Source organism: Schistocerca nitens, chromosome 2 (assembly GCF_023898315.1).
Source record: "Schistocerca nitens isolate TAMUIC-IGC-003100 chromosome 2, iqSchNite1.1, whole genome shotgun sequence".
NCBI classification, from domain to species: Eukaryota; Metazoa; Arthropoda; class Insecta; order Orthoptera; family Acrididae; genus Schistocerca; species Schistocerca nitens.
Window position 1 is genome coordinate 370,616,494 of NC_064615.1, and position 19,378 is coordinate 370,635,871.

The window sequence follows — 19,378 nt, forward strand, 5'->3', positions numbered from 1 at the left end:
CACATCACGTTTTGTTGAAGTGTCCCATGAGTTAACTACCATCCTAATTTCCTGACCCAGAAATGCCTGGAAGAGCGTAACTCCTTATCTTTCCATGCACCAGGTTTGAATCAGTGTTCCATTTAGTGAATGGGAGGTCCACAGCACTTTATGTGAGGGTAATAATATTCCTATTCTGAAAGTGGCTTTTGGGCATTAGTATCTGCAGTGCACAATGCTTTTGCCTTTTCCTATGACCTACAGATGATATACAATACCACTTGGCACCATCACATCCTGTCTACTGTGGATGAGTTGGGCTTCTGGGGCTGTTTACCTATTTTTATCTGGAATTTCGTATTCCTCCAATGATCTCAGGTGTGGGTAGGTTCAACTCTCAGCAGCTAGTGTGTGCAGGAAACTTTCGTACCTCTGCAATGAGTGGTATTGTTACACATTGCAGAGCCCCAGCTTCGGAGGCTCATACAGAAAGGTACATAATTGGGACCTGAATTGTGGACATCTGTTTTCTCACATGAAAACTCCCATCATACGCTTGTTGGCTCAGGTCTGTGGATCCACACCCAGGATTTTGTCTTGGTAACCAGTTACTTGAAGTTGTTAAAACTTAAGATTTTTAGAACTTTTATTTGAAAGTTAACGTGGTTACCACAGGTATGCCAGCTCAAGGCAGATTACATGATGAAGCTTTATACCCTAAGATTTCTGAGCAGCACTTTCAGGGGATGCAGGCCGCACAGTTCTGCAATTTTACAACACTTTCATTTTATCTTGCTTAGATTATGGCTGTGTTACCTACAGATCAGCAATACTATCAGTACTAAGCTTGCTAGACTCTTTTAACATTATGGAGTGTGGTTGGCTACTGGAGCCTTCTGTATGAGCCCTATAGACAGCCTCCAGGTTGAAGCTGGTATTCCACCACTGAAGGTCAGAAACCAGCAACTCTTGGCGAACTTTGTGGTCACAGCCAGAGTTGATTGACTCTGTTTCATAGCCATAAGTTCAGACTTACGAATTGCCCTAAAATGGATAGACCAGCTGCAGTATGATAGGAAGCTCTGTGCAAGGACTTCCAAAGGCCCTCTCTTGTCTGTGTACATAGTTTCTTCTTGCCCTCCACCCTGTACCATCCTCCATGAATTATTTGTACCCAGTCCTATGATTCAGATGGATCTCTTCCCTGCTTCAACATGCATCTACACATGTGGATTGAAGATCAGCAACAGGGTTGGTTATGTTTCAGCACTCTCAAGGGGGCACGTGAAGTATTCCTTTCTGAGTGATGCAGCATATAGACTGCAAAGCTGTTTGCTGTATGACACGCTCTGCAATACATTACAACTCTTGCAACAAAGGACTTTTTGGTTTGTAGCAACTCCATGAGCTGCAGGCAGGACATACCTCAATACTACCTCAGAAACTTTTGGGTCGCTAACGTGTTAGACCTATTAGTTGTCCTCTGAGGCTCCAGAACCACCATTAACATTCATCAGGGCACTGAGCCATGTGGGCATTCTGGGAAATGAACGTGCTGAAAAATTAGCTAGAGAAGCAACCACAGGTCAAAAACCTGGACATGGAGTACCAGACACAGACTTATGTTTACAAGTACTACATCATATTTGGAAAACATGGGATATGGAATGGCAGGCTGCCACAACGCTCAAGCTGAGTGCAATCAAGGGGACCATCAAGGCATGGCACACCTCTTTCAAAGATGGTGCTGTACTGTGTCAACTATCTATTGGTCACACCAGACTTAAGTTCCTTTTATGTCAGGAATACCCCCCCCCCCCCCCCCCCCCTAGAAACTGTGGAAGTCATCTCACGAACTGTGGAAGTCATCTCACGATGGCCATGTTCTCACAGTGAAGAGTGCCCCACTGCCTGATCCATGATGAGCAGTCAGTCAGTCTTCCTCCGTACCTCAAAAACTTGTGGATGATGGGTTACAAATCATACATTTCCTGAAGGAAAGGATATTTTATAACAAAATTTGATGCACTCACACAGTCGGTATTAGGTGTGTGTGTGTGTGTGTGTGTGTGTGTGTGTGTGTGTGTGTGTGTGTGTGTGTGAGGGGGGGGGGATAGGGAGTACCTGTGGGGTGGTGTGTGCCTTGAGTGACCTAGGCCTGCTTTCTCCCTGCCCTGCACTTTTTAGATTTGTATGTACGTGTCATATTTGTCTGTTTCAAATAATTAGTTTTCTACTCAGCACAGTCATCATTTTCACAACCCATTTTAGTTGTACAGACTATGATGGCCCTTCTTGGCATATCATTCAGTAATATTGGCGTGGGAGTGGAGGGTGCCCTTGTCACGACAGATATCTATCATGGGAAGCTCCACACTTGCACTTCCACACTGGCATCCTTTCCTGTGACTGGCTCCAGTTTCTAGGTGCCTGGGTTTTATCTCACAATAAACCCTCTGACATGAGCAGTTGCCAGGCACACTTTCAACCACAATTACAAAGTCACAGACCCTGAAGCTGACTGTTCTTTTCTCACTTCAAATCATTTTACATGATTTTCCAGTGAAATGAGAGACTGATAACAAATTCGTTTAGTTCCTATAAACCCATAATCACCATTATTCTTGCTTGAACTTCTGAATGAATTCCATCCACCATAGAAGCATTGTCGTATCCTTGTTTTTAGTACATTGTTATAACCTGACCATGCTGTTCAACAGTTTGTGAAATATCTTCTGATGTTAACAGCTTTATTTTCAGTTTGCTGCAAATAACCAACAAATGACTGCTAAGCATACTGTTTTCTCTTCCAACTCTCCACAGTTCCTGTTCCTTCACTACACAGTGCCCTGTTCATCACTGTTGATGCTACCTCTCTACAGTCTACACTAACAACTCCAAGGCCCATGGGCAACAACTATGTTCTCCTTCACAATTACTTCTCCTTTGAAGGCACTCCCTACAAATGAATCAGTGGTACAGCAGTGGGCACCTGCATGGTACCATCATCTGCCAACTTGTTTGTAAGCCATATTGAGGACTCCCTCCTAACCATCCAGAACCCCAGACCCTTTTCCTGGTTGAGATTCATTGATGACATCTTTGTTATATGGACTGAGGGTGAGGACACGTTATCCTCATTCCACCAGAACCTCAACGTCATCTCCCCCATTCACTTCAAATGGTCTTTCTCAACCTGACAAGCCACCTTCCTTGATGTTGACATCCTCTTCAAGAAGGATAGCTACATCAGTCCCTCCAACCTTATCAAACCTACCAACCACCAGCAATACCTCACCCTTGACAGCTGCAACACGTTCCATACCAAGAGGTCTCTTCCATACAACCTCACCCGTCGTTGTCGCATCTGCTGTAAGGAGCATTCTCTCTCCAAATATACTAAGGGTCTCATTGAGGAGGCTTTCACAGACCGAAAGTACCCCCAACCCCCACCAACCTTCTACAGAAACAGTTCTCTCAAGACTTCTCTCTCCAGTCACCTACCATCTCCCACATACCCCCTGTTTGACCACTAAGGAGCACTCCCTTGTTGTGACTCACCACACAGAACTAGAGCAACTGAATCATATTCTCCGCCAGGGTTTGAACTGCCTCATGGTGTGTCCTGAAATGACGAATATCCTTCCCACAGTGGTCTTCAGTGCCTACTAAACCTATGCAATATCCTTGTCTGTCCCTACTCAACTCCTGCTCACAGCACAAAGCCTCATATCCCCACAATAGATTAGATGCAAGACCTCTCCCATACATCCTCCAACTGCCACCTATTCCAGTTCACTCACTATCCCATATCAAAGTCAGGGCTACATATGAAAGCAGTCACGTGATCTACAAGATATTCTGGAACCACTGTGCTGCTTTCTACGTGGGCATGACAACCAACAAACTGTTTAACCACATGAATGGCCACCGACAAACTGTGGCCAAGAGACTTGCTGAACATGCTGTCAACACAATTTACTTCTCTTCAGTGACTTTTTCACAGCCTGTGCCATCTGGATCCTTCCTACCAACACCAGCTTTCCTGAATTGTGCAGATGGCATTTCTCACTGCTGTAGATACTATGTCCCCATAACCGCCTTGGCCTCGGCCTTCATTAGTCCATGTCCTCCACTTACGTATCGCCTTCCCCACTGCCACTCCAGCACAACACAGCCTTCTATTCCACAATGCACTCGCTGGTTGTTTTCCTGCAGAGTCAACTCAGTCCATCCACAGCAGTCAGAGGCAGTGGTCACGTGTGTGTGATTGTACTTTTGTGAATGTTTTCTACTTAAGAAGAAGGCATTTTTGGTCGGTAGCTCATATGTATAGCAGTCTTTCCGTTGTGCCTTTCTGCGAGTCAGCATCTTCTATATTTAGTGAGTAGCAATCTATCCTTTTCATGATACTGTTGCTTACCATTGTTTGATTTTACTTCTACTTTCACATTTTCTATGTGAACATAACAAATAATTTCACTGATTTGATCCATATGTGAGATGTTCGGCATACTGTCGAAAATGATTCAAAAATAACTTGAACTGTTATGTTATTTATAATCTTTTCCTTAAAATTTATGCCCAGTAACTTAAATCACCTGCAGAAAATTTCCTTTGTTTTCAGCCTGCACATGCTCTCTGCGGCTGCAAAAAAGATGATTTTGTTCATCCAAAACCATAGTGATATCTAGCAGTCTCTTTAAAATATATCTCTGTTTCCAGTTTTCTGTTTCATATGCTGTCTGGGTAACTTGATGAAATGTTCTGTTGGCAGTTAGACTTATTTTTAAGGTTTTCCATTTCTCAAAACAAGCTTGTGGTATGACATTTCATGGTTGTAAACTTTTGAACGAAGTTTCCACCAAACTTGAAAACCAGTAAAAAATTTAATTATGTTCAGACTTGGGTCTGTACTAAAGAGCATACAGAAAACATTACAAACTTTTGGTTTAAGCTGAGTATGCCATCCAGATTCACAAAATTTTCTCATCATTTGGCCGATTGATACAGAGCGAAACAGACTTCGGCTATTGTTTAGCACCTTTTGTCTCATCCTTCTTACCTTGTCTGTTAACTGGAAAAAATGGTCCATCTTTGTTTCAAATTGCTTCATTTCCTATTTTAATTAACTCAGTTCTTAGATTTCATGGAACAGGGGAGGGATTGAGATTATTTTACATCAACTGCTTCAATGCCGTTTTGGTATGGTGCTTTCTGAATACTGAATGTGATACAGAAGGTCTAATGAATTTCTGCTTTGAGCTAGCCAGTGACAAGCCTTCTGAAATGTTGGCCCTGTGTTCCTTCCTTTGCTGTGCTACACTTGGTTGATGTTGTTTTTGATGTTCATATGTGTATTTATTTTAATCAACTGGAAAAGTTTCTTTTTGATAACAGTAAAATAATTATAAAAATCTGTTAATTGCCTATGTATGAACAGCATTTATATACCAGTACTTAATGACACTGAAAGTATTGAATGCAGAATAAATGAAATTTAACTTATTTTACAATCAATGTTTCACACAAAATGTTCAGTGGCTGGATAGCCGTGCATGTTAAAGTGCCTGCTTCTTGAATGGGGAGGCATGCTGGTCCTACACCAAGGGCCAGTGTGCTGACCAGCCTGGATGTGGGTTTAGGTAGTTTCCTGTACCCTACTATGTGAATACTGCGCTGGTACCCATGTCTCAACTTAGATATATGCTACAGAAACATTATAAAAGTATCTAACAATGGAATGTAACAATATTATGAGAAGGAAACTTGCTACTCATATAGTATAGTGGAGATGCCGAGGAGCAACAAAAACATTCTCGCAATTAAAGCTTTCAGCCATTAACCTTTGTCAACAATAGATACGCATGACTGGGCGCGCGCGCCCACACACACACACACACACACACACACACACACACACGACTGCAGTCTCAGGCAACTGAAACCATACTGTGAGCAACAGCACCAGTGCATGATGGGAGTGGAGACTGGGTGGGTGTAAGGAGGAGGCTGGGGTCGGGAGGGTGAGGGATAGTATGGTGCGGGTGGTGGACATTGAAGTACTGCAGGTTAGACGGTGGGCAGGAGAGAGGTGGGGATGGGGGGGGGGAATTAATGGAAAAGGAGAGAAATAAAAAGACTGCGTGTGGTGGTGGAATGACGACTGTGTAGTGCTGGAATGGGAACAGGGAAGGGGCTGGATGGGAGTGGAGACTGGGTGGGTGTAAGGAGGAGGCTGGGGTCGGGAGGGTGAGGGATAGTATGGTGCGGGTGGTGGACATTGAAGTACTGCAGGTTAGACGGTGGGCAGGAGAGAGGTGGGGATGGGGGGGGGGGGGGAATTAATGGAAAAGGAGAGAAATAAAAAGACTGCGTGTGGTGGTGGAATGACGACTGTGTAGTGCTGGAATGGGAACAGGGAAGGGGCTGGATGGGTGAGGACAGTGACTAACAAACGTTGAAGCCAGGAGGGTTACGGGAATGTAGGCTGTATTGCAGGGAAAGTTCCCATCTGCGCAATTCAGAAAAACTGGTGTTGGTGGGAAGGATCCATATGGCACAGGCTGTGAAGCAGTCATTGAAATGAAGGATATTATGTTTAGCAGCATGTTCAGCAACAGGGTGGTCCACTTGTTTCTTGGCCACAGTTTGTTGGTGGCCATGCATGCAGACAGACAGCTTGTTGATTGTCACGCCTACACAGAATGCAGCACAGTGGTTGCAGCCTGGCTTGTAGATAACATGACTGGTTTCACAGGTAGCCATGCCTTTGATGGGATTGGTGATGTTAGTGACCGGACTGGAGTAGGTGTTGATAGGAGGATGTATGGGACAGGTCTTCCATCTAGGCCTATTACAGGCGTATGAGCCATGAGGTAATGGATTAGGAGCAGGGGTTGTGTAAGGATGGACGAGTATATTGTGCAGGTTTGGTGGATGGCGGGATACCACTGCGGGAGGGATGGGAAGGATAGTGGGCTGGATATTTCTCATTTCAGGACACAATAAGAGGTAATTGAAACCAGGTGGAGAATGTAATTCAGTTGCTCCAGTCCTGGGTGGTACTGACTTACGAGGGGAATGCTCCACTGTGCCCAGACGGTGGGATTTTGGGAGGTGGTGGGAGACTGGAAAGATAAGGCACAGGTGATTTGTTTTTGTACAAGGTTGGGAGGATAATTACAGTCAGTGAAGGCTTCAGTGAGGCCCTCGGCATATTTTGAGAGGGACTGTTCATCACTGCATGTGCGACGACCGTGGGTGACTAGACTGTATGGAAGGGACTTCTTGGTATTGAACAGGTTGCAGCTGTCGAAGTGAAGGTATTGCTGGTGGTTAGTAGCTTTGATATGGACGGAAGTATTGATGTAGATGTCTTTGAGGTGGAGGTCCACATCTAGGAAGGTGGCTTGTTGGGTTGAGTAGGACCATGTGAAGCAAATGGGGGAGAAGCTGTTGAGGTTCTGGAGGAATGTGGATAGTGCTCCTCACTTTTGATCGAGATAGCAAAGATGTCATCAGTGAATCTGAAACAGGTTGGGAGGTGGGGGGCTGCTGCTCGCAGTGTGGTTTCAGTTGCCTGAGACTGCAGAGAGAGTGTGTGTGTGTGTGTGTGTGTGTGTGTGTGTGTGTGTGTGTGTGTGTGTGTGTGTACGCGCGCACGCAATGGCCGAAAGCTTTAATTGTGAGAGTTTTTTTGTTGTGCCTATCTGCGACTTAGCATCTCCGCTATATGGTGAGTAGCAACTTTCCTTCTCATAATATTGTTATAAAAGTATCTGGTACTTACACCTACAAATTACTCTAGACGCAGACAAATGGGGTTCACTGATTTTGTCCTGTGGTGGGTGTATGGAAGTTTAGTCTCCTTAAACCCATTATTAGCAGCAGCAAAATTTTATGGCATTAAAATACTTCAGTTTGCTAGACATTTTGTGCATGGAACACTAGAAAACACTTCACACGCACTTCCCTCACAACTGGTATCCTATGTTGATTGTTCCAACTTTTTGTTCTGTTTTTGGGACATTCCATTGAGCTGTTATCTTAAGAAACTGATACTATTCTCTCTATGGTAGCACTGGAAGAGCCCATTTTCGAGTTAAAATGTACATGCTTTATTTATTCACCCTTCATGGCACATTACATACTTCTTTGCTTCACTCAGTTGTAATTTGGCCATATGGAGACATACTTCATCCAAGCAACCGTCCAGAATCATGGCAGTTTCCAAATTAGCAATAAATGCTGACACACCCTCAGTCATTTTACCAGAAAAACGTTTCACTAGACCAGCTATAGTTGAATTCAAAGGAGGAATGAAGCTTTTGTTTCTACCGTCTCAGCTAGTTCACCTTGTCTAGAAGCACTCTTTGCTGTCAAAGTGTCCATCTGCCTTTGCAAAACAACACTACTCTCTTCCAGCATGTTTCCCTACTTCACCAAAGATTCAGTTTCTTCCTGAGTTGTCCTTTCTTGTCTTGGTGATCCTGGCATTTGTGCAAACTCTATCTACCAATAATACAATACTCTTAAAGCACACCAAAAATTCAAAGATAACCACTACACACACTTGGACTAACAATCACGACAAGAAATATTATCACCCTTTATGGAAACTAGCTAACCACCTTGCTTCCTTACATTGATGTGCCTGAGGCTCATCATGTCGGCAAGTACTATATGTATCTGGCAGTGACTGTGTACAAGGTTACTCGTGAGCTGATAAATTACACTGTTGGCATCTCATTGGTCATAAACAGTGCTCCTAATGGTTTCCCCTAAACTGCAGGCCTTCAGTTTCACAAATTGTGCCTGCACATTCCTATGCACATCATTTCTTCTTATCATGCTCAGGCACAAGAACAAAACAAAGAGGCCACTAAAATATAAAGCCCACTTATCACACTAGTGTTGTGGAAACAGCAAGTCAGAGCTGGCACTAATATTGCAGCCAGAGTGCTCTGTCGGTGAATGGCAGCTGACATTGCAGTAAATACTTCTGACAACGTGGGTTTTGGACTGGAAAGTGACACCAACAGTAATGGAAGAATCAACTTATGGAAGGCCAGTATGCAGCACTGCTTCCTTCACCTGGATATGGGTTGAGAGTGGAGACATCCTCGGTGAATTATTTCTTTATTCATGTAGGTCACAGAGGTGAGATCACAACTGGAATGGAGGCTGCTGGCCCTGAGATGACTTAGTGGATTGCAGAAGCTTGGTGTGCAGATGTCAGCGAGGCCGCCAGGGAGGCATTGTGCAGATGCAGTGTTGCCTGGGGAAGTCAGTGAGGCTACAGAAACTGACAGAGACTGTCACTGTAGGTGTTGAGTGACAGCCACTCCCAGTTTGCCTGCCTGCCTCAAAGGCCACAGAATAAAATGCTAACAAGGATGATACTCAAAATGTAGTGCACAACACACTCCTGGGAGGAAGTCACCTAGCAAGTTGACTCGTCTGTACAAGGTGTCCCAGATGCATGAATATCAAGCATCACACTGTTTGTTGTCACAGTTGCATTAAATAATCAATCCATCCTCTGTTTTCTTCTAATTTGCAAAGTCTTATTGTTACACTATACAACATAACATGCTGTACTGGTAGCTACGATGAAAATAGACTTTGGTCTTATATTCACTTTCTTCAACATTATCAGGTTAAAGATTGGATAAACATCTCGCAGATTCGTCACCACCACGAGCATTCTGTCAAAGTAATTCTGGAAATTTTTTTAAATTTTTTGCGTCAAGGGGGGAAAAATCCCTTACTACCCACCCTCCTTGTGACTAAGAGAGTAAAAGATATACAAAAAATGTTCGTAAATACACTCTAAAACAAAAAGGACACACCCTTGAAGGAATTAATCAAATGGGGCAGAAATCACTAGCTGTGATGGACATGTTCAGACAAACAAACGCTTACAATTTCAGGAAAATTGGATGATTTATTAAAGAAATAGAGCTTCACAGATTGAGGAAGTCAGTAACATGTTGGTCCAACAAGCAGGTATTTGGCTTGGCATTGATTGACAGATTTGTTGGATGTCCTCCTGAGAGACATCATGCCAAATTCTGTCCAATTGGTACGTTAGATCATCAGAATCCTGAGCGGGTTGGAGGGCCCTGCCCATAATGCTCAAAACGTTCATAATTGGGGAGTGATCTGGCAGTCTTGCTGGCCAAGATAGGGTTTGGCAAGCACAAAGATAAGCAGTAGAAACTCGCACTGTGTGCGGACGGGCATTATCTTGCTTAAATGTAAAGCCAGGATGGCTTGCTCAAAAAGGGCACCAAAACGGGGCATAGAATATCGTTGATGTACCTATGCGCTGTTTCGGTGATGGGGGGTAGGGGGGGGGGGGGCGCACAGTTGACAACCAAAGGGGTCCTGCTGTGAAAAGAAATGGCACTCCAGACCATCACTTTTAGTTGTTGGGCCGTAAGGCAGGCAAAAGTCAGGTTGATATTCCACTACTGTCTGGGACATCTCCAGAAATGTCTTCAGCCTCGAATCTCATTGACTGGAGTAGAATGGTCTTCAGTGAGTAACCCTACTTCATATTGAGCTCCGATGACAAGTGAAGACGTGTCTGGAGATGCCCCAGTGAGAGGTGGGATACCAACCTGACTGTCGCACACCATACTGGTGTGATGATCTGGAGTACAATTTATTTTCATAGCAGTACCTCCTTGGTTGTCATCCCCCTCCCCTTCCATGTCCTGCCCCCTCCACAGCACAGCACTGTGTCAACAATATTCGACACCCCATTTTGCTGCCCTTCATGGCAAGCCATGCTTGGTTTACATTTCAGCTAGATAATGCCAGCACGCACACAGATTGAGTCTCTATTGCTTGCCTTCGTGCTTGCCAAATCCTACCTTGACCAACAAGATGGCTGGATCTCCTCTCCAATTAAGAACATTTGAAACATTATGGGCAGGAGCCTCCAACCAGCTCAGGAGCTTGACGATGTAACCCACGAATTGGACATAATTTGGCATGATATTCCTGAGGAGGATATCCAATAACCTTATCAATAAATGCTGAGCACGTAACTGCTTGTGTAAGGGCCAGAGGTGGATTAACACAATATTTTCAGTCAGTTTCTCTTGAATAAACCATATATTTTTCCTGAAGTTCAATCATTTATTTGTATGTAGATGTACAACGCATCTATCGATTTATATCCCATTCAGATAATTCCTTTGTGGTGCTTTATTTTAATGATTGTAAATCTGTATACTTATGCAGAGATGCACAAATATTTTATTTGATCTTTTGTAGCTTATATCTTGCAGCAGGAAACACTCACTAGGTGTCAAGTCACACATCATAATAGAAGAATGCCAGCACTCGCATTGGGTCGGATGCAGAATAATGGCAGTTTAACGTGAAACAATAATGCCAGCTGTGATTCTGATTACACTATTCCAAACATATAGAAAATAAAAGAACTATAATGCAGAGAGTGTTTCGAAATATGTAAAAGATGCAAGTACTTATCCGTTTTCATTACATCATTAAAAAATGTAAAGTTGTGCTGTACCCAAGAACGTGGTATTGCGGTTGCATGATTTAACGAACATAACAGCTGTGTCTTTGTTGTAAACACATATGACCGACTAGAGAATCAGATTGTCAGTTACCATCAGCTGCTGTGTTTGTCAGCTGCCATAGAGTTTACACACCAGCAGCCAGGGCAAAGAGTTTTGTTTTGTTCTCTGATGTTTCGTGAATGTTGTGTATGATGATAGTTTCTTGGCAGCAATAGACAGTTCTTGTCAAACCCTTCTGTAGCACTAACTAGCCTCAGGACGTATCAGCTGTCTGTTCTATGTGTATTGGTTAATAAATGTTGATTTGTTCCCGGTACTCTGAAGTTCATGTTTCCTATAGTTAGCAGAGTATCTTGGAATGTGCATTTATAATTGTTCAGATGGCTAACATGTAATTATGCTGACATTGGTGGCCCTGACATGATCTCAGCCTGTGTGTTCAGTCTACATAACCAAAAGAAGCAGGACTGACTTTCGAGAGTGAATAAAGATTTTTCACGAAATGCAAGACACACCGACCCCTTGAAGTACCCTCAGTATCCTGACTCACTGTGAGACTGCCTCCATTCTGTCCCCATAATCCTGCGTTATAATTCACACAGATAGAACGAGCTTTAATTACACTAGAGTAACTACAGTTTCATCCAAGTTTGTCTTGGTGGTCAGCCAGCTCGATCATAATTACATATCTGAAGTCAAAAATGTAATAATGCATCTCCTGAATGAGATACTATGACAAAATCAAGGCTGAAAATTACCTCACATGGTTTCTGCCTCACAAGAGGAGCATGTATGACAACCCCTAATGCAAGAAGATATAGGTTACAGAAAAACCGTCACAGTATCTGAGGCAGTTATGTAGTAAAGTTGATGTAAGCACTGTACCTGCTACTTTACTATGTACATGGTGGAGCAGCAGTTTTCCAGCTCAGAAGAAAACTGGAATATTGTCTCAAATGGAAATGCCATTAGATGCTGTTGTGGATCTGGCAGATAGGATACAACACACAATAAGGTGGACTTGTATCAGTGAAGTGGCAGTGGCATGTAAAGCACTTTTTCGTCAGTGGAGACATACACAGATTACGCTTGCCTTGAGATAAGACTGACAATGTACTAAAGAGATTAGTGAACTGCTGTCTCATCACAACTCCAGCAACTATGGGACTCTGTTGCAGGAAATCATTAATCCATTCCTGTATGAAATCCTTGCCCCGAGTGGCACAGCGCAGCCACCTATTTGCTGGTATCGTAGGAAGTTTGGGGATCAGGCACACAAGTGCACCACACCTTGTGCTTGCCCAAACACCACTGGCACTTGTACGTATGTGTCTCCAATTGCTGATTGCAGTCTCAGTATTTCTTTATCAGCAGTCGGAAGAAGGAACAAAAATTTCTTGTGGACACTGGTTCACCAGCTGGTGTGGACGAGCAGTTCTAGGTGCTTCAGTCTGGAACTGCGCGACCACTACGGTCGCAGGTTTGAATCCTGCCTCGGGCATGGATGTGTGTGATGTCCTTGGGTTAGTTAGGTTTAAGTAGTTCTAAGTTCTAGGGGACTGATGACCTCAGGTGTTAAGTCCCATAGTGCTCAGAGCCATTTGAACCATTTTTTGACACTGGTTCAGACTTGTGCACTTATCAGCACACCTTATTGTACAGTTGCCACCCACTGACTTTGTTCTGCCTCTTCACAGCAAACAGTTCATCTGTGCTCTCAGCATATTGAGTTGGACTTAACACTGTGCTGTGCTTTCACCTGAAATTTCACCATCGCTGACATCATGGAACCCCTAACCAGAAGATTTCCTGGTGCATTATCATCTGCTGCCAGATGTGGTGAATGCAAGACTCATTGACAGCATTGACCTTACAAATTGCCAGATTCTGTCACAGCACAATGATTCACAGTGCCAAGCTTGTCCAGGTAGCAAGTTGTAAATACACCAAGCTACTTGAACAGTTTCCAGCTATAACATAACTTTGGGGTGCCCCAGGAGTGGGACATCACAATGCTGTCCATTACATTAGAATGACCTATGGCCCACCAGTTTTGTGCAGACCTAGGTGATTAACACCTGACTGCCGATTGCAAAGGCAGAATTCAACTCTAAGCTCAAAGAAGCTGTTATATCCTTTCCAGGAGTCTGTGGTCATCACCTTTCCATCTAATGCCCAAAAAGTGTTGCAGCCATGTTGTGATTATCTTGCACTTAATGCAAATACAATGCCAGACAGATATCCAGTACCTCTGTTAAGAGATTAAAACTATGCTCTGCATGATGCAACTGTGTTTAGTGTGCTAGACTGCGTAAAGGCCTTCACGCAAATTCATGTGGCAGATGAGCACATCCTGAAAACAGCCATAATTATGCCATTCAGATTGTTTGAGAGTCTCTCCATGACGTTTAGTCCAAGCATTGCTGCATAGTCATGATAAAGGTTTACTGACTTCATGTTGCAAGGACTGTCGTTCCTTTTTGCCTACCTAGATGACATCCTTGTCTTTTTGTCCACATGCAAAGCAGCACTAGTAACACATGGTGGAAGTCTTTAAACACACAGAGCAACATTGTATGGTATTGAATTCTGCCAAGAGTGTATTTGGCCAATCACAGATTACCATCATGGACCATCTGATTTCACCAGTAGGGTCACTACTGTTTCCTGAAAAGTAGAAGCCATAATGAAGATTCCATGTACAGTAACCTTCAAGGAACTACACCATTTCTTAGGAATGCTTAGTTTTTACAGGCCTCATGTGCTGTGTGCTGCCACGTTGTAAGGACCACTGACTGCAGCATTTTCTGGACCTAAAACTATCGGAAATTCTCTTGTCCACTGGACAGATGCGATGAACCCTGCCTTTGAAGCAGCAAAGCAAAGCTTAGCAAATGCCACACTCCTGGCACACCTCACATTGGACACACTTCTTGCAGTGGTGGTAGATGCTAGCCAGAGTCCTATCAGTGCAGCATTAGAACATCTAGTCAGTGGTGCTTGGAAATCACTCTCCTTCTTGTCACACAAGCTTTTATCTTTGCAGCAAAAATAGAACACTTACAGTTGTCAAGTTCATGCAGTTCATTAATTGATCAAATGGTTCTGCCCCCAATTGGAAGTCAGAGTGTTCACAATTTTTACCAATCCCAAACTGCTTGTCTATGCTTCAGAACAACAACAAATGCTGATTATGTCAGTATTCATAGAGAGTTCTTTGCCCAATTCAGCACTGACGTCTATCATGTTTCAGCCACTGACAATGTGATAACAGACTGCCTGTTTTGAGTTAGCAGCATGCATCATCCACCCTACAGTTACAATTGGTCGGCATTCCTGGTGCAGAGGTGAAGCTATACTGTGATATTTCCAGTAGAAGGCCTCATCCTTTTCTGCCACCTGCATTCTGCAGATGTGCTTTTGACAGTCTGCACAATCTTTGTCACTGTGGCGATAGATCATCAGCTCCCCTTGTTTTAGAATGTTTTGTATGGCCTAGCAGGCAAAGGGATTGTCATGCATAGATTTGGGCATGTATTCAGTGTTGCAGCAAGACATCCCCTTGTGTGTGCAGCAGTGGAAGACTTTCCAGATAGGTGTTGAAGATCCACTAGTTCTGTCAAATGGTCAGCACTATGTCACTTGTTGGCCAGAAGAAATACCAGTTGACAACATTTCAGCAGAAACCCTAGCTTTTGCGTTTGCAGTGAATTGGATTTCATGCTTCAGTTGTGTGTTGCACATCGCGACAGACTGCAGTCGACAATTTAAATCAGAATTATTTACTCAACTTAGCAAATTCTGTGGCACTGTTTGTCACAGGACAACAAGCTACCACCCAGCGCGCAACACCATTACTGAATGTTGCCACTGTTCTTTGAAAGTTGCACTGTTTCTCATAAGACTAGTTGGACAACAGTCCTACCTATGTTCCTGCTTGGTCTTCACAATCCTTACAAACCGGACTTGGATTTTTTCTTCTGCAGAGCATTACAACTTCCTAACAAATTCATCAACCCAAGTTCCTTGCAGCTTCCTAGCCACAATGAAACAGAGTTTGTTTGTCACCTGAAAGATTTCATTGCTCACATTCATCCTCATCAAGCATCCACACATGGCGTAAGACCAACTGACGTGTGTCATGATTTAAAACGTGCACATGTGTCATGTTGGACAAAGACTGTTTCAAACCAGCACTACGGATGTCTGCACATGCCAACGCTGTGTCGTTGAAAGAGGAGCATGAATTCTGGATATTCTAGTGAATGGTAGAACTACCACAGTCTCGATTTACAGGGTGAAACCTGCTTACATGTTTTCAGAAGTACGGCCAACATATACAATCAGCCTGAGCTGCTTCCTCAAGCACAACTGCAGCCACCCAAAACAGACTCAGTACCTGAATGTACGGCACACACCAGACATCGAGTCCACTTTCCAGCAAGATTTTTGGCCGATGCTCCACTGCTTCTGATGTGGGGACCAAGATCATCAGTTACCGTCCGCTGTTGTGTTTGTCAGCTGCCAAAGAGTTCATGCACCAACTGTCAGAGGTGCTGGGTTTTGTTTTCTTCTCTGTGTTCAGTGCAACATTCCATGAGTGTTATATGTAATGATAGTTTTCATGACAATGATAAACAGTTCTTGGGCTAACTAGCCTCAGGTCTTATCAAGTATCTATTCTGTGTTTATTGGTTAATAAATGTTTGTTTTTTCCTGGCACACCAGAGTTCATATTGTGTGTAACTGGCTGAGTATCTAGTCATATGCAGTTATAGTTACTTGGACAGCTGACATCTAATTGCACCGACATATTTGCAAGCATATATATTCAGCTATGCATTTTGCAGAAAAACATGTTTTTTTGAGTCCAGGAGACCCAAAGCCTTATATCTCCTCCTTCCACAACCTCAGTTTTTTTAACTTTTGTAGTATCTCCACTAATAGAGGATCAGTTTTCTTTGTTTTACAATCTCAAATTTCTACTCACCCCAAAATAATAACAGCGCGAAAACCTTCACAGTATAACTAAATTGTAAAAATAGTTCAGGGACTGATGTGCTATGTTAACAACATTGTTTGTACAAAAATGTATCAGACTAAGATTATTGACATCACTATCCCAAGTACTGTGTGAGAATAATTTTCATTCATGCTCTATTTTGGTGGTAAAATGGGGGAAAAAATACAGCTTTTGCCACAGAACCCATCAAATTTTGTTGACTCCATGTAGCTGCAACCAAGTGCAGAATTCAATCCTTCAACTAGGCCTCAGGTGCATAAGGATGCACATTTTGTAGACAGCAAATTTTCTTTGGTGGCTGAAATAGAATTAAATAAAGTGAGAGAACACTTTACTTTCTGGAGACTCTAATTCCAAGCGATTGAGTTAATTCTGGAATGATATTCTCTACACAGACAACTACAGTGTCCACAGAGCATTCTACACTTTAAATTGGGAATATAGCTTAACCATTGAAAAGTTAGGAACAATTTGAAACTCCCACAGTATGTCATTTTGTGGGACAATAACTATTAGAATAGAATAACTATTGGAATAAGATTTGACTATAGCAGGATTATATTTAATTTTCTAAATATTCTTTGTTTGGGTGTTAATATATCAAAACAAAATTTCTCTTACTTATCTCCATATCTGAGTTGCATTTGTTTGATTAGTTTATAATCACTGTGGATCTGTAGCACAATTGTTACTTGGGGGTAACTTAAAACAGAGTTATTAATCTTAGCATTGTTTTTTGATTGTTTCAGGATGGTGACACCCAAGTGGGTAACGACATTAGTAATGTTGAAGCTGTTAGATTTCAACTGAAGACACAATTTGATCGAAATGTAGTCACTCACTTTGAGGCACAGGAACAGATTCTTGATCATATTTTCACACATCTTGGGATTGACACTGTTGGATGTGTTGATCATCCAATTGTTATGACAGAAGCATTTCTAAATCCAAACTACTCACGGCAGTGTATGTATTATAGTTTGTTTTCATGTGTTCTGGAAGTTAATAAATTTCAATTTCATGAAATGTGACTTTGCTGGCTTGTCAGATAGGGTATGTCCAATGAATATGTTTGACCTGTGCTACTTATGTTAGCCTTTATCTGAGCATAGTAAATGTGGAACATTCATTGCACCCTTGGTCATAAAGTGTAGGGCACCTTTCTAATGTGAAATGTAAATATGTTAAGGGTTTTTCTGATGTTCTATGCACAAATTTTTATTGTACAATCATCAGTATTTTGTATATCTAAAAACAAAGATGATGTGACTTACCAAACGAAAGCGCTGGCACGTCGATAGGCACACAAACAAACACAAACATACACACAAAATTCAAGCTTTCGCAACAAACTGTTGCCTCATCAGGAAAGAGGGAAGGAGAGGGAAAGACGAAAGGATGTGGGTTTTAAGGGAGAGGGTAAGGAGTCATTCCAATCCCGGGAGCGGAAAGACTTACCTTAGGGGGAAAAAAGGACGGGTATACACACACACACACACACACACACACACACACACACACACACCCATCCACACATATACAGACACAAGCAGACATATTTAGTATTTTGTGATGAATAAGACCACCAGTGATAATATTTGTACATGTAAACATGATATGGGTAGAAGATTGTGATAATAAATTGGAAGACAATGCAAATGAGCAAATACTTTAAAAACCTACCATTGTCAGATGAAACTTGATGGATTGCTAAGAGTTAAGCCATTCAGAATGTTTATGGAAACTTTTGTTGTCTTTTTTTGCCATGATATATGATTAGCTCTCCAATTTTGCGTTGTATTTTGTGATAACATTTTGCAGGCAGAAAGTCAAAAATTGGCAGCCAGGTTGTGGTTTCTAAGAGGAATGTATTTTCAGTTCTTCATAAATATTTGGTCAGTGATAAATTTGGTGAATTGTCGGTTTCATTCCTTTGAGCCTTCTTTCTTGACTGCCCAAGAACCATCAGAAGTACTGCATTTTTTATTTACAACTGATGTAAGTGGCAAGATGTCCGCCCCCGGTAGCTGAGTGGTCAGCGCAACAGACTGTCAATCCAAAAGGGCCCGGGTTCGATTCCCGGCTGGGTCGGAGATTTTCTCCAATCAGGGACTGGTTGTTGTGTTGTCCTAATCATCATCATTTCACCCCCATCGACGTGCAAGTCGCCGAAGTGGCGTCAAATCGAAAGACTTGCACCAGGTGAGCGGTCTACCCGACGGGAGGCCCTCGTCACACGACATCATCATTAGTGGCAAGATAAAAAATTTTAATAACAGATGCTGCCATTTGTCTGTTTGATCACATCAGTTCATATTTTCAGTTGAATGAAACCAAACAAACAATTGTAGCCACACACTCACTTCTTCGTTCTTGTCCAACTAAATTACCATTCCATCTTGCCGTCAGCGAGATATTAAATCCTAATCATCTGACCCTTTTGCTTGCAGCAGCTCTTTCACACTATCTCTTAGCTATCATGTTATTAATGAATGAAACAGAAACATTTTGAACTCCGTCTTCATTACTGCTGATCTAAGTTCGTGTTGCTGTAAGTTTCATTATTGTTAACTGCCACATCATTATTGCAAGGATTAGCTGTAATTGTAGTTGTGGTTGTTTTTTTTCTAATTAGTATGCTGATGTGATGTTTCATGCACAATGTAATATACCGAGCGAGGTGGCGCAGTGGTTAGCACACTGGACTCGCATTTGGGAGGACGACGGTTCAATCCCGTCTCCAGCCATCCTGATTTAGGTTTTCCGTGATTTCCCTAAATCGTTTCAGGCCCATGCCGGGATGGTTCCTTTGAAA

General features: G+C 42.7%; 1 protein-coding gene across 2 annotated transcripts in view; it reads left to right on the forward strand.

Annotated features, from left to right (window-relative positions):
* LOC126234407 (actin-related protein 5) overlaps window positions 1–19,378 on the forward strand; it is a 171,606-nt gene that overhangs the window by 9,310 nt on the left and 142,918 nt on the right. For both annotated transcript variants that reach the window (XM_049943096.1, XM_049943097.1), the window contains exon 3: window positions 17,313–17,529. In XM_049943096.1, coding sequence (XP_049799053.1) covers window positions 17,313–17,529 — 217 coding nt within the window. The remainder of the gene's footprint in view (window positions 1–17,312; window positions 17,530–19,378) is intronic.